This window comes from Cuculus canorus, chromosome 7, assembly GCF_017976375.1.
Source record: "Cuculus canorus isolate bCucCan1 chromosome 7, bCucCan1.pri, whole genome shotgun sequence".
In the NCBI taxonomy this organism is placed as follows: Eukaryota; Metazoa; Chordata; class Aves; order Cuculiformes; family Cuculidae; genus Cuculus; species Cuculus canorus.
Window position 1 is genome coordinate 122,870 of NC_071407.1, and position 13,603 is coordinate 136,472.

The 13,603-nt window shown below is 44.7% G+C and overlaps 2 protein-coding genes across 4 annotated transcripts in view; one reads left to right on the forward strand and one right to left on the reverse strand.

Moving 5' to 3' along the window:
• The window catches only part of ABRAXAS2 (abraxas 2, BRISC complex subunit), a 17,373-nt gene extending 16,265 nt beyond the window's left edge, over positions 1-1,108 (reverse strand). The window contains exon 1 of the mRNA XM_054071011.1: positions 533-1,108. Coding sequence (XP_053926986.1) covers positions 533-1,108 — 576 coding nt within the window. The remainder of the gene's footprint in view (positions 1-532) is intronic.
• EEF1AKMT2 (EEF1A lysine methyltransferase 2) overlaps positions 1-13,393 on the forward strand; it is a 14,192-nt gene extending 799 nt beyond the window's left edge. The window contains exons 1-6 of one of the 3 annotated variants that reach the window (XM_054071016.1): positions 1,029-1,162; positions 2,659-2,724; positions 3,250-3,380; positions 7,313-7,420; positions 8,320-8,536; positions 9,313-13,393. In XM_054071016.1, coding sequence (XP_053926991.1) covers positions 2,664-2,724; positions 3,250-3,380; positions 7,313-7,420; positions 8,320-8,536; positions 9,313-9,431 — 636 coding nt within the window. In that variant the 5' untranslated portion in view covers positions 1,029-1,162; positions 2,659-2,663 and the 3' untranslated portion in view covers positions 9,432-13,393. Of the gene's footprint in view, positions 1-1,028; positions 1,163-2,658; positions 2,725-3,249; positions 3,381-7,312; positions 7,421-8,319; positions 8,537-9,312 lie in introns of those variants that run through there. The other 2 variants (XM_054071015.1, XM_054071014.1) reach the window with 2 other exon arrangements.
• Positions 13,394-13,603: the final 210 nt, after the last annotated feature.

The following is a 13,603-nucleotide window of genomic DNA, read 5'->3' on the forward strand; positions in this document are numbered from 1 at the left end:
AACGGCGAGGGTTTTGAGGTCCCTTCCAACCCAAACTATTCTATGAAAACGGGAAAGGAGAATATGCAAGAAGCGAGTGGTTTGGGCACGAGCAATGAAGCGGCGGATATGCCGTTCCCTGGTGCAGTATTAAGTGCACAAGCTCCGAGTCAAAGCCTACTAACGGAGCACAGGGACACAGGAGCAGCCCGGCTCCGCACTATAACCAGGGGTGGCTGCTGGCGGAGGCAAGCGATGTCTCCCGCCGCGTGCGGGCAGAGGCGGTCGCTGCCCCCACAAGCCAGGCGGGTCGGTATGGCGCGCAGTCTCGCGCCCGGCCCAGTCTGATCCGGCGGCGCAGGGCGGCGGGTGGCCTCCTCCACGGAGACCTGGCCCTGGCCCGCGCCCCCTCTGCGGTGGGGGCGGCCCGCATCGCCGGCAGCCGCCAAGCGGCACCGCCCCCGCCGGCCCAGCAGCAGCACCGCTCGAGGAGCGACGCGAGTCCCGGAGCCCAGCAGCCACAACGCCGCGCCGCATTCCTACGGGCACCTACGTGGTCGGTGCTGCTGTTGGCGCTGTAGTAGCAGACGGAACTGAACGTGTAGCCCGAGATGGACGCCGCCATGACGGACACCGCCGCCACCGCCGCCGCGCCCACAATGCACCGCGCCCGGCCCCACCCCCCCGCTTCCGGGGCCGCGCGGGTGCCGCTGGGAGCTGTAGTTCCGCTCCGCTCGGCCGTAGGCGTGGCATCGCGCTCCGCTGGAGACGGGCGGCTCGGAACCTTTCGCCCGATCCCAGAGCCCACCGTTACCGGTGCCCGCCGTTCGATGCGCCCCGGCGGGACGTGTGCCCGGTGCCTGCAGGCGCTACCGGGAACGCGCGCCGGGAGGAGCGAGCGTCCCCGAGTCTTTGCTGAACCTGTGAAACGGCGCGATATAGCTGGGTCTTTCGCGTAGTTTTTGCAGGCGAAGCGCCTCGGCTCGGGCACGGCGGGAGCGGCACCGCAGCCGGCACCGGCCGGGTGTTTCGGTCTGGGCAGCGAGCACGTGTCCTCTGTGCGCCAGAGCGGCTCCGCGGGCGCTCTGGCCGCCGCGCTCTGTGGTGCCGAACGCTTCCGGCCGGGCATGGAACGGAGCGCGGAGGAGCCTTTCGGCCCCTCGGCGCTGGGCACCCAGGCGCAGTGAGTGCGGTGGGGGCGGGTGGGGTGGCCCCACCACCCCCAGGGCGGGCGGCCCGGCCCGGGCCTCGGTGCCCCTGTCTGGCGCCTCCCTGGGCCTTGGCAGTCAGTGCCTGGCGGGCAGGACGCTGCCAGCAGCCAATCAGCCAAGGCAGCGCAGGGCACGAAGTGGCGTTGCTGCTTGTTAGGTTGATGCTAGCACCATCGCCCTTTCCTCATCAACTGTAAAGGAGTCTGTTTTAGCCTAGAATAAAACTTATTAATTTAAATAAGAGCCATTAGAATCTGTGCGTTTTTGGCAATAAGAGACAAGTCTGTTTATTCCTTAACATAGAATTCTGGAGGCCCAGAACTGATTCTGCTTTGAGCTGCTGCTTGGTTGCAGAAAACCTCTTGCAGAAAGTTATCTGGTGGCTTGAAATTGTGGAAATGAGTGGTAGAGAGGGCTGAGAGGGAGTGAGGTGAGAGAGAGTTCCGTAGGCCGGTTTGTGCAACCCCTGCAGAGCCATTTGTGAGGCATGTGGTCTGGCATTACTGTGGAGAAGAACTAGTCCAAACTAGTTTTGGATTGAACAGTGTTAGACGTAAATGCTGCAGTTCTTGGTGTGTTTTGTTGGTTTACTTGCAATCCTTCTCTGATGGGAGAGTTTCACCCGAATTCAAGAAATAGTGGATGATTCTACTCGCTTGCTGACTGCCAAACAGTGACCACGACCTTCTTTTGATGTAGCTTTGGTTTGGTGAAGTGCTTTGGTGCATCACTGGGATCAAGGCAATGCATGGAATGCCATTGGTTGTCATATGGAATTTTGTCACATGTCACAATGCAATGGATCATTTTTATGGCGCAAAAGAAGTGCAGACTTCACAACAGTGGTTTGTTTGATTTTTGTTCAGGTCACCCATTTGCCAGGCTTTTTTGATTTTCCAGTTTGGTGCAAGTGTCAGACAACTTTGTTGCATGGACAGTGTCCTTCTGCAGCCTCTCACGCTGTTTTGTGTGGGCCTGCTTTAATACTGTCCCTCAGCTGGTTGTCATCTCACAGACAGACACCCACGACCCTCCTTGTCTTCAAGGCAATTCCATTATGAAGTTTTTGGAGCCAGTGTTGAGCTGGATTTCATCACCAGTCCCCCGGCAAAATGCTTGGCCCATATTGCTGGCAGTTTCTGCTGCTTCACATCCTCTTTTGAACTTGTACAACAAAATTGTTTGAAATTGCTTTTTTGACCATCTTTGATTTTACAGCATAAAATAAAAAGGAACAAACAGTGAAACCAAAGCCATTAGCATAAATAAGTAGCGTGAATTTAATGTTTTGCAATGTTGTACTGCATGAGCACAGTTAATCTAAAATAAGCATCATGGTTTACAGTGACAACAATGATAATTATTTTTGCATCACTCAACAGAAACAGTCTCCCCAGCCTTTCGTCCCCTCAGTCTTTAATCTAAATCTCTGCCGGTGTTAATTGCAATGTTCTCTCCTTTCTTCTAGCTGGGATGCTGCATATGAGAGAGAACTGCAAACTTTTAAAGACATTGGAGATGCTGGGGAAATTTGGTAAGTAAGATCTCTCCGCCGGAGTGTTTCTGTTATTTTGTTTTTAAATTGGGATTGCAAGAGCGCAGCCAGCAGCTTTGCAGGTTACTGAATGGTTCTCGATGTTGGCAAGATGATGGGAAATTTTAATCCTGAAGTCACCAGTTCCTCTCTTTCCCAGTATTTCAATGCAGATTTCTGAGTTGCACTTGGATGACTGTCATTATGCAGAAAGTGAGCTGGTAGTTGTAGGGTATATTACTAAAGAGCATTTTATCCTCCCTGAGCTCAGGTTTAACTACACAAGTTTCCATTGCTGACACCTTTTCTAATATACTCAGGGCTTCATCTCCCAGAGCTACTGGTGCGGTGAATTTTAAGGCCATTTGAGTCATTTTAGTTTAAACAAAGCAAGCATGGAGTATGAACTATGTCAGTTGCTACCCACCTGTTTCACGAAGAAGTATTTTGCAAAAGCTGGAGGGAGGGAGTGATGAAATAAATTTGCTGTGCCTTTTGTAATTTTCACTGTCTTCATTACCCGAGCCCTTGTTTTTCACAGGTTTGGAGAAGAAAGTATGGTTCGCATAATCAGATGGTTGGAAAAACAAAAGGTTCCCCTTGACTGCTCTGTGCTTGACATTGGGACTGGAAATGGTGTTTTACTGATCGAATTGGTTGGTATATTGTGAAGTTTGTGCTTTTGGTGCAGAACCAATGTTTTGAGTGCAGTAATTTAAATACAGTTCTCAGAGGTGACAGTCATAACCATGGCAAGCTGTTACTTAGACAAAAAGCAAGCAACCTACATTGTAGTTTTTTCCTGTCAACAGCATGCTGGTTGCTGTGCAATAGTTTTTATTTTCATTTGGTTTAAGAGTATAGGTGAAGTTAGCTCATTGCTATTGATATGCTTTAAAAGACTGTGCTGTCAGAAACACGAAGTGTAATTGCAAGGGACTGCCAGGCAGCCCGTGGCATGCAGGTGCCTAACCCCTTAATCCAGTAATGCCATCAGCAGGTTTTAAAATCTCAGGCCTATCAACAGCATACAACTGGAAACACTTGCTGCTTTGCTAGGCATGCTGAAGCTTCTGGTTTCTTGGTGCTGCCCACATTGTCAGTGCTTCAGCTTTTGAAGTTTACAGTATTTCTTTAAATGGGTCAGCCTGAACGTCCCTTGTTTTGATTTTACTTTTCCATTTTGCTGTATTTAAAAATGCTTTTCTTCCCATTGTTGTGTAAAACACCCACAGGTAAGGAAATTGAGTAATACACAATGTACTCGCATGTGCAAAACTGGACCCTTTCTCCGCGCTTAGTTCTGATAATAATACTCGTTGTTGATGTAAAAATTGGGTTAAACCTGATTTGTTGATGTAAATATCTTAAAAAGTTGTTAAGGCTTCTTTCGAAGAAGTATCCATTTCTGTTAGGGTGCAAACCCCATACCAGATCTGCCCTAAGTATTACAGTGTTGTTTACACAGGGATACAAGGTGTTTAGGAGCTGTGCTATTTTTTTCCTGGGTTTGATTGAATACAGGAGAATTGGTAAAGAAAGGACCTGTCATGCTGTCACAGTTTGTGTTGTTCCAAGTTCTCAGTTGGCACCATTAGTTACTGTAGAAACTGAAAGGAATGGAAGTCAAAGTCCATTTTATAATGGGATTTTTTTTAACATGGGCTTTGATTTTAGGGGAGTTTAAAGTCTTTATGGGGACTGGCTGCCATGCTGCAATGCGGGAGAAGTCTTATGATGAACAGTAGGGATTGCTTATCTCATTAAAAGAAATTAGTTTTGAAGCCTGATAATGATTGTTAAATACAGCTCCATTGCTGCTGAAACACTCAGCGGGAAAACCTTATTTGTAAGACTTCAGTTTTATATGGGCATCACTTACAAATCTGAAATAAATTTTCCTTCTCTGATAGGCAAATGACAGCCTGTTAGCTTTTCAAAACTCTTAAATTGCAATAAGAGCACCCTCCCTTACATCAAACACCTCAAAGTACTATGGTTTCTTTTATAGGAAATTTTCAGTCTCGTTTCCATTTAAAAAGTGACTTCAAAAATTACGTTGTTCATTGTTTCTAAATAATTCAGGATCTCGCTTGCCTAGTTATTGTAAAAGAATTTTTTGTATGTGTTATCTGCCAGGCTTTGAAAACCAACTTAGGATTCTTTTAACAAGCACATCAGCTGCTGTGGAACAGTTTTGCTGTTGGAGCTAAACTTGCTCATGTGACGGAAATGGCAGTGTTGGAAAAGGCAGTTAGGCTTCCATCATCTGGGACATTAATAGTGCCTCTGTGAAAGGCAGCTGCTGAGGGTATGTGTTGGGCCGCCGTCAGAACAGGAAGAGGTGCCATAGAGCACAGTTCCATGGAGAATACTGGGCCCTGGCCATGCCTTTAGCAGTCAAGAATAGAAAATGGAAATACAGTAAGAAAATTGCTCTTAAATGCAGCTAGGTCTAAGTAAGACATTATCAGTTCCAGCAGGGAATAGTGCACAAAAAGGAGGTGGAATAGCCACCTGAGAAGCAGGGAATAAAGCGAAACCAAGGAGGACTACTGTATCCTGTGTAAACTGACCCAACTACACAGCTGGATGGCAGAACATCCATTGTGCTGCTAAATTTAAGCTAGACACTTGGCAGGGATCTGTCCATCTGTAAGCTCCAAGAGAAATGTGGCTGGAGCCTCCTCTCTTTCTGCTTGCTTTGAGGGTCTTGGATACTTAAGTGGGACCCTTTCCTGGTAGGCTGCATTGATGACCAAAATCTTTTACCTTCTGAAACTTACAGCTCTTCTATGGAAATGTTGCTGCCGCATAGAGCTGCGACTTTCTCTCTCCCTCCCCCATTAAGTATTGTGGGAGCCAACAATAAGGAAAACTGTCTCTGAAGTGAGGGGTCTTCACCACCCAGATGAGGGCGTCTGCCTGGCAGCACCAGAAGCCCACACATAGGGCAGTACGGATAGCATTGCCTACTGCCTTCTGCTCTTTAATTTGCTTTTTCAAGAAGCTGCTGGAGGGTGCTTATAAGTACCACCTCCAGAACAGGAGTCCAGTTGCAGGATGCAGCTTGGTCATGTTTGGTACTTGAGTGAATGATCCCTTCCTGTCTGTATGCAGTTGGGCTGTACAGGTTTAGCAGCATTTAGTGTTGTTTGTCCTTCAACTTTCCTTCTCTGCCCCAGAGACTATAGGAGTGAATGGGAACTCTCTGAAGTGACTCAAGCTCTTTCTCTTCAAACAGAGGAGTTGTTGTGGGAAGTACTCTTCCCCCCCACCCCCCCAAGTCTTCAATGCGGGCATGTTGAGAAGCTTGGTTTGCTCTGGGGAGGGATGTGGGCAGAAGCCTGAGCAATATGCTGTTCTTCATCAAATGAAAACAACGTAGTCTTTGTGTTTAGCTGAAATTAGTCCTCAATTAAGAACAGCTGGCTAGCCCTTGAGCTCACACGGGCTGAAGGGCTGCTGGAAGGAGGAGAGGTCATTTTAAAGAATTGTCATTTCCCCATGTTGTGGTATCAGCCTTTGGAACAAGCAGATACAAAACTCATTGCTTAATGCTAGTTAAAGTCATAGAATCATTAAGGTTGGAAAAGACCACTAAGATCATCAGGTCCAACCATTAGCCCAACACCGCTGTGCCTAGTGCAAGTCCATATATTGTTCAAGAACAAAACAAACCCAAGCCTCCTCCCTTTCTCTGCTGTTGTTCCCTGCAGCTGGATGTAAAATCGTAGCTCTTCCTGTTAGGTTTCGATTTAGCCAATCCAACGGGCACATGTGGTACCGAGGTCTGGTCTCTTCAGCCTCTGCCTTGGAGTGAAAATGTGTCATTGCCCCGCTCCCATGTGCCCAGCTCCAGCTGATGCAAGGTGCCCACCTGCTTTGCAGAAGGGTTGCTGTGATCTCACTGCCCGAGTTAGCTAAACTGGGTTATTGTTATCTACTCCAGATTTAGATTAACAGAAGGTCTCTGTGTGCTCTTCCGTGGTGCATAACCTGACTGAAAATTGCTGATACAAAGACCTTGTAGCATGCAAATAGTTGCATTCAAATAGACGTTAGCATGAATAATTAGAAAAATGTAAGGTTTAGCAGTGGATTTCTGTACTAATAAAATGTATTACGTGTTTTGGCTCTTACAATTTGGGTTATAAACCAAATAATTGCTCAATCTCAAATGTTCTGTGTCAGAGAGGTTTGCTTATTGTGAAGCATCTGGCATTAGCATGTGTTCTCATCACTGAAAATTCCTGGTTTCTAGGTTACTTTTGGTGTAGATAAGAGACCCTGTTCCCCTCCAGGGTATTGCTTTTCCCAGTTCTGCTCAGTTTTCCACTTGTTGACATAAACCAGCTTTCAGTCAACGGTTCTTTTTATGAGATATTGGGTGGAATGGAATTATTTTAGCTCATTCCCCCAGCTATTTAGCTCTTGTAATGCTAACAGGAATAAAAAATGAGTAAAAGGGTTGGGTTTTGTTCTGTCATTAATAGGAGGAGAGATGAGATGGCTTATACATACAGAATATATTTGTTCGATAAAAATGTTGCTAGTGCACTGGTTAAGATTCTGTGCTTCTATCTAGGCAAAGTATGGCTACACTGATCTCACAGGGATTGATTACTCTCCTTCTGCAATACAACTTTCAGAAAAAGTAAGAGAGAAGGAAGGGATGTCTAACATTAAATTGAAGGTAAGTTTTGAGAGAAGGTTTACTGAGGGAATAGTAAGCAATTACTATTAAACCTAACATTAAATGAAATAATAGATATTCAGATGTGCTCAGTGTTCTATATTAGCGATGTCTTTTGACGTTCATTTGTAAGAGAACTCTAACCAAATAGATCTGTATTTGCAAGAAGATTTTTGGTCTATTTTTTTCTGATTGTAACAGTCATTAGGGCTAAAATGATTTTCCTGCTTATTGCAGGGAGCAGAATAGTGTTTCACCGTTTGACAAATTCTGTATTTTCACTGCTACATTGTGAATTTCAGATTTGAGATAGAGGATGAAATCCTTAAGTGATAGAATACTTACCAGTAGCTGTGCAGCAGGAAGTTTGGGAGGACCTGCTGGAGCAGGGGGTGGGACCAGACGCCTTCCAGAGGGTCCTTCCAGCTTCAGCCATCCTGTGATTTTGTGACTGCCTTTCGTTCTGAGCTCGCTCTCTGCCATGCTCATTTATCTTCCATCCCTGTACCTGTATGATGTCTCTGTTCTTGTATGTCAGTTGTAACCTCTTTGTGGCAGGCACTGTCTATGCTGTATTTGTACAGTGCGTAGCCCACAGCTGCTAGGAAACAGGGATCAAGTACAAACAGTGATTTAAAGAATGAACTTCAGGTATGTTAACTTGAGCTTTAGATGGATAGGTATATACATGGACTTTATATCAAATAGACCGTCACGTAATACATAGAGAAGAAAGATGCTGACTTGGCATTATAAATGTGAAAAGCCTGTGAGTTACCCTTTCTGATCAGACCCGTTGTCGGTTTTGAGGCTTTTTATTTTAAAGTATTAGTTTGAATTACAGATTCAGGAGCTCCTGAGTAGAAGATTGAATTCACAGTTGTAGACTTCTGGTTTAGGTAGAAGACTTTCTCGCTCCATCAGCTGAACTGTCAAGATTTGAGATCTGTATTGACAAGGGGACTTTTGATGCCATAAGCCTTAATCCTGATAATGCGGTGGGGAAGAGGAAGCAGTACGTGAAATCTCTCTGCAGTGTATTGGAACCAGAGGGCTTTTTCCTCATAACGTCTTGCAACTGGACCAAGGAGGAGCTGTTGGATGAGTTCAGAGAAGGTAAGCAGTTGGACAGAACCATCTGCCAACTTACAGTTGTTCAAAGAGGCAATGAGTAAATTTTAATGTGCGTGTTAGTGTATTGACTTTCTCAGATCAGGATTAGACAAGGTAAAGCAACTAGTAAATGTTACAGTCTGTCTTCCTTCTGTTTCCCTCAGGAATTACAGCATCTGCATTTGCCAGTGCCAGCCTGGCACGAGGGCAGATTTTGTTATGCTGTGGGGGATGAGGATATCAATCTGGTTACACTGGGAAAGGAGGAAGTTCTGTACCTGGGTTACTTTTTCAGTCCTTTATTACCAGATCCAGTTCCCCTATCTGATTGCTTTGAAATTGGGGTAACGTTGTTACCTATATTCAGGGGAACTGGCAGGTCTGTGAATGTGACCTCTTGTCACCTCCTCAGTGACATTTATGATCCAGTCAGCAGGGTGTTTTTATGTGCCAGTTAGCTCTTGAATCTCATGCCCGGGGCTTGAAACTTGATGTGGATCTAAACCAATTTTCCCTTATGGGGAACTAAAAATACTGGCAAGTTATCATCTTTTCTGCTGTTAATTTGTGTGAGTCAGCCAGCCGAGATTTTTATTATCTGTGGAAGAATTTCAGCTGTATAAAGCAGCGGTGCAGTGTAATGATACAGTCCTATAAACTTACAGAGTAACTGACTTGCAAATTTTCCAGAAGAATAAAGAATGGTTTGCAAAGGGTTATCCAAGAGGAGAATAAAATTACTTCCTTCTAATAAAAGCATTTCAATTTCTGTCTGGCAGGATTTGAGATTCTGGAGGAGCTGCCAACACCCAAGTTTTGCTTTGGAGGAAGAATTGGCAACAGTGTAACAACATTGGTTTTCCAAAGGAAAAAAGTGAGGCCATCCAAATTAGATTAGTTGAGAAAAGTCTGAACTTTAAACCTGACAGAAAACCTCAGACACGTGTGTAAATAAATGCTCTTTGAGTGCACAGTAAAATACTATGTATGGAACTCTAAGGCACTATCAAACATCACGGTAGAAACAGTCCAGCTTTGCATAACTTGCCCGTAAATTTTGTCCTTGCTACAACCTCACTTGTTTTAGAGAAGCTGCAGGTTTGTAAGGGAGAGAGAAATAAGGCATTCTAAATATGGAGACTAATATAACTGGCTTATGCAATGTAAGTGGTGGATCTTTTATTTTTTCCTTAGGTACATGAATGTACATGGAGAATGCCTTTTAGTACATAAGCCCTAACAAGCAGCACCTCCACCAGCATCTGTGTTTGGTGCAGCTCAGACAGCCGATACCTGACTCCTGTTATTATCAAGCAAACTGCATTTAGGGATTCTTTTATGAGGTATTTACTGGGAGAGGCCATTGTATTTTTTGTGAGGCTTGTACTGCTGAAGGGGCTTGCAGCATTTTAACTTGGGTTTTCATGGGCTGTATCAGGGAAGTGACCTGTCAGGATGAAATATCTGAAAGAGGAGACCAAGTGAAATCAATGGAATAAGCATAGCTTTGAGATGTCATATCTAGGGGAGTTTCTACACATGGCACTCTGCTAGAATGTAGGGTAAATAGGTTCTCAAGGCAAAAGACCTTTCTGCTTTCAGCATCACAGTACTTTCTTGAAGTAAATAATTCTGTAATCATATTTATGTAAATGAAAGAGTGAGAAATGCCAGACATTAAAATCATGACACAACTGACTGAAAAGAGAAAACTGAGAGGGAAGGACAATGTTCCTTTACTCCTTGGCCTCCCTTTTGGTGACTAGCTTGTTATTTATAAGAAAGTATGGTCATTAAGGAAAAGGAATAGTCAACTGCAGTGCTGTCTGTAAGCTGGTTTTTAAATGTTAATTTTTTTGGAAGGCTTAGAAGATACGGAATTAATATTCTGTTCTTGAAATTCCATATAATTCTGTGGTCTAAAATGAAGAATTTCTAGGAGCTACAGCTTTTTTTTGAAGAGCTGTTGGGTTACATCAGAAACACTAACAGAATTATGGCAGCGGCTCTTTAGCCAGGGCCAGCAGTGATGAAACGTGTAATTACAAGTTTTCTGTCCCATCAGGAGAGTATTTCTTCAAATCATTAGTGAGAGCATCGGGTGGAAGTAACTATTTGCATTATGGGCCCACCCTCCCTATTTCAAAAGCAGTCTTGCAGCACCATTTCTGAAAACCAGGAGTGGCAGGCTGCCTTACTTGTATCATAGGTTCTGGCGTATTTGATAGCTATAGAAAAGGAGAATCTCGGCTTTCTGTTTTTTGGGGTTTTTTTTCATTTTTTCAAAATAGTTTTAAAAAGGAGCTTTTGGAAGTTGAGTTTTCAATCCTGCCATTGCTATGTACAGGACAGCTGGTTATACCTAAGCTAAGAAGTGCGTCCCCCACCATATAGGTCTCAGGTTCAAGTCTCAAGAAAGCAAATAAAGCGTGCAATAAACAGTGCTCCAGGGAGTCTGCCCTGCACCTTCCATGCAAAAAGGTGTTTCAAAGACTGACCAGAGGATACCAATATGGAAGCTGTACCTGTGTCTCAGGATTGCTGTCCAAAACCAGAGTGTTCTCAGAGGTTGGGCTGACATCTTCAGAGGGCTTGCATTATCCTGGTGTTTAGGTGATTACAAAGATTCCTGTCTGAGGAATCTTTTGTCCGTGGCTAGAAATGGAGATGTTCTCTTATGTATTTTGTATCCAAATTACTTCAGTTTTGCACGGGTTTCTGGTGCAGGCTATGACATCTGTGGGACCAGAGGCCTGAGTAGGCAAATGAGGCAATGAAGTGAAACTGCTTACTTAGAGCAACTGGACTTTATGTATGGGCATACAAGGTGAAACCACATGTGCAAGTTAGATGGTACCTGTGAAGCTATGAAGCTGGGCCAACACTGATCTTGGCAATTTTTACATAAGAACGAGTTCTTGAATAGCATTTCTGGTATGTTAGGCACAGTGAGCTTTTCTTCATTGCTGACACTGGCTTCCATGTATTTCCATGTTCCAGGAATGCACTGGCGGCACTGTAGCCATTGTAAGGAAAATCTGTGTATATATACTCTGCTATGTCGATTCTACTGTGTTCCAAGGTGCCTGGTAAAAGACTGCCAAAATTCATGTTATTTCATACCAGACAGAATCTTAAAGTATGGTATTTAGCAGCATACAGCAAAATTTTCAGTGTTTTGGCACTCAGATTGCTTTCCCAATCTTGGCATGCTGAAAGGTAAAGAACATGATTTGCTACAATAACTGCTTTATTTTATAGGCCCTCTAAGCATTTTAACATATCAAAGCATCTCCTGTAAAATATGTAGAGAGCACATAGGAAATAAATGGGCCAGGGCTTTGCACGGCTGTAAGGAGACCTGCCTTTGCATTCCCGTTGCTCACCGTCTTTCCTGGGGTAAGAGAAGAGAAACGCTGTGCTGCGCAGCATTACCTGCACCTTGGCAGAAGGGGTGTACAGATGCTTGTGAAGAGGACAGCTGTTGTATGCCTTGGCGGGAAGTACGATGCGCATGACCTAACCCTTGTGGGTAGCAGCTAAAGTGAGGAACAGTTAACGGATACCTAATGCTTCCTGTGAGAGGGATGAGGTCTTCTAACCTCAAGACCAAGGATGAAAAGGAACACTGGCATGTTTTATTTGACACAAATAAGGGAAAAGCCAATGTGGTAGGTAACAGTATAGCTCAAAATGAGCCCATTTCTAGGTTACTGGAAATTAAACTGAGTGCTGTCAGGCAAACAAATGATGTAGCCGCAAGGTAGCATGTAAATTCTGGATTTATTTTATCCATTGACTGTTTCCATTGCACCTAGTCTGGGGCAGCCCAAGGCAGGCAGGAAGGCAGCGAGTGAAGCAGGGAGCTGAAACACAAAGCTGTTGCATGCGCACAGCAAACTACCTGTGAAACAGAAGAAGGATTTTCAGGTTTGGTGCAAATCCCATCATATGCCAAATGTACACAGTCCTCATTACAGTCCTCTCTGCACAGCAAGACTTCACTTGTTCAGGGTGTCAGGTCTCCTCGATTCAGATACTCTCTGACCTAGAACACCTCTATCATATTACAGTGACATGGTTGTTCTCTGGGCATGAAATATTTGTTAAAAATACTTCTCATTGTTATTTAGATTCTGTGAATTTCATGATTTCCCCTGAAATGAGAGTATGGCTTCTGAAACCAGTCTCCATTTTGTGCTATTGGAGACCTTCAATGGAGCCAAGATGTCCCTGTGAGTACATGGTCGCCAGCACAGCTGGCTTGGGTCATTGGCCTGTGACTGGGATGCTCTGAGTCTCTGCTTGGCCTTGGGTGAGTCCCTTACTGGTGCTCCTTACCTGGTAGGAGAAACAAGGATAAACCCATGAATAACTGGGATTGCCCAGGTGCTCAGAACAGCACAGAGTTGTAGGTCATCATGAAAAGGACGCTTATGAAATTGTTAGCAACCATGGTGCACATGACTCGAATAGCAACAAACTGGAGTAGATAGTGAAGCACTAGGAGGGCTACACGGAAAGCAGATTGTAGCTGAGCAACCAAATCCTGTGCAGTGGAAGTGAATGAAACTGCGTCTGCCCACAGGGCTTAGCACTGTTACAGCTGAATATCATAATGATTTGGATACCAGTATAATTTCAGAAGGATCCTGGGGTTCGTTAGCTTTTTTCCTACCCAGTTTCCATCTCTGTAAGGAAGGTTTCTAGTCAGTGGGTAGCAAAGGCGCTGACATCCAAGACAAAAACACAAATTAGCTCAGCATTCAACTGAATTTTCTGACCACAGTGACTCAACTCTCATGCCCAGCTCTTTAAAGCTTGAAAGTGATTTCTGTCTTTTCCCCTTCCAGCAAAGATCCTCTGCACTGTCACCAGACTAGGGACCAATGGTGAACCTTCAAGCATTACTGAAAATGCTATTTGTGGAAAACAGGTTTATACTTTAGTAATGGGCATTGATGCACACTGATAATGCTCCACAGCCAACTCACCTGTCAGAAAGCACAGAAGTTGAGAGGTAAAAAATGCTGGGTTTGGACCAAGCTCAGAAGCAGACAGAAAGCAACG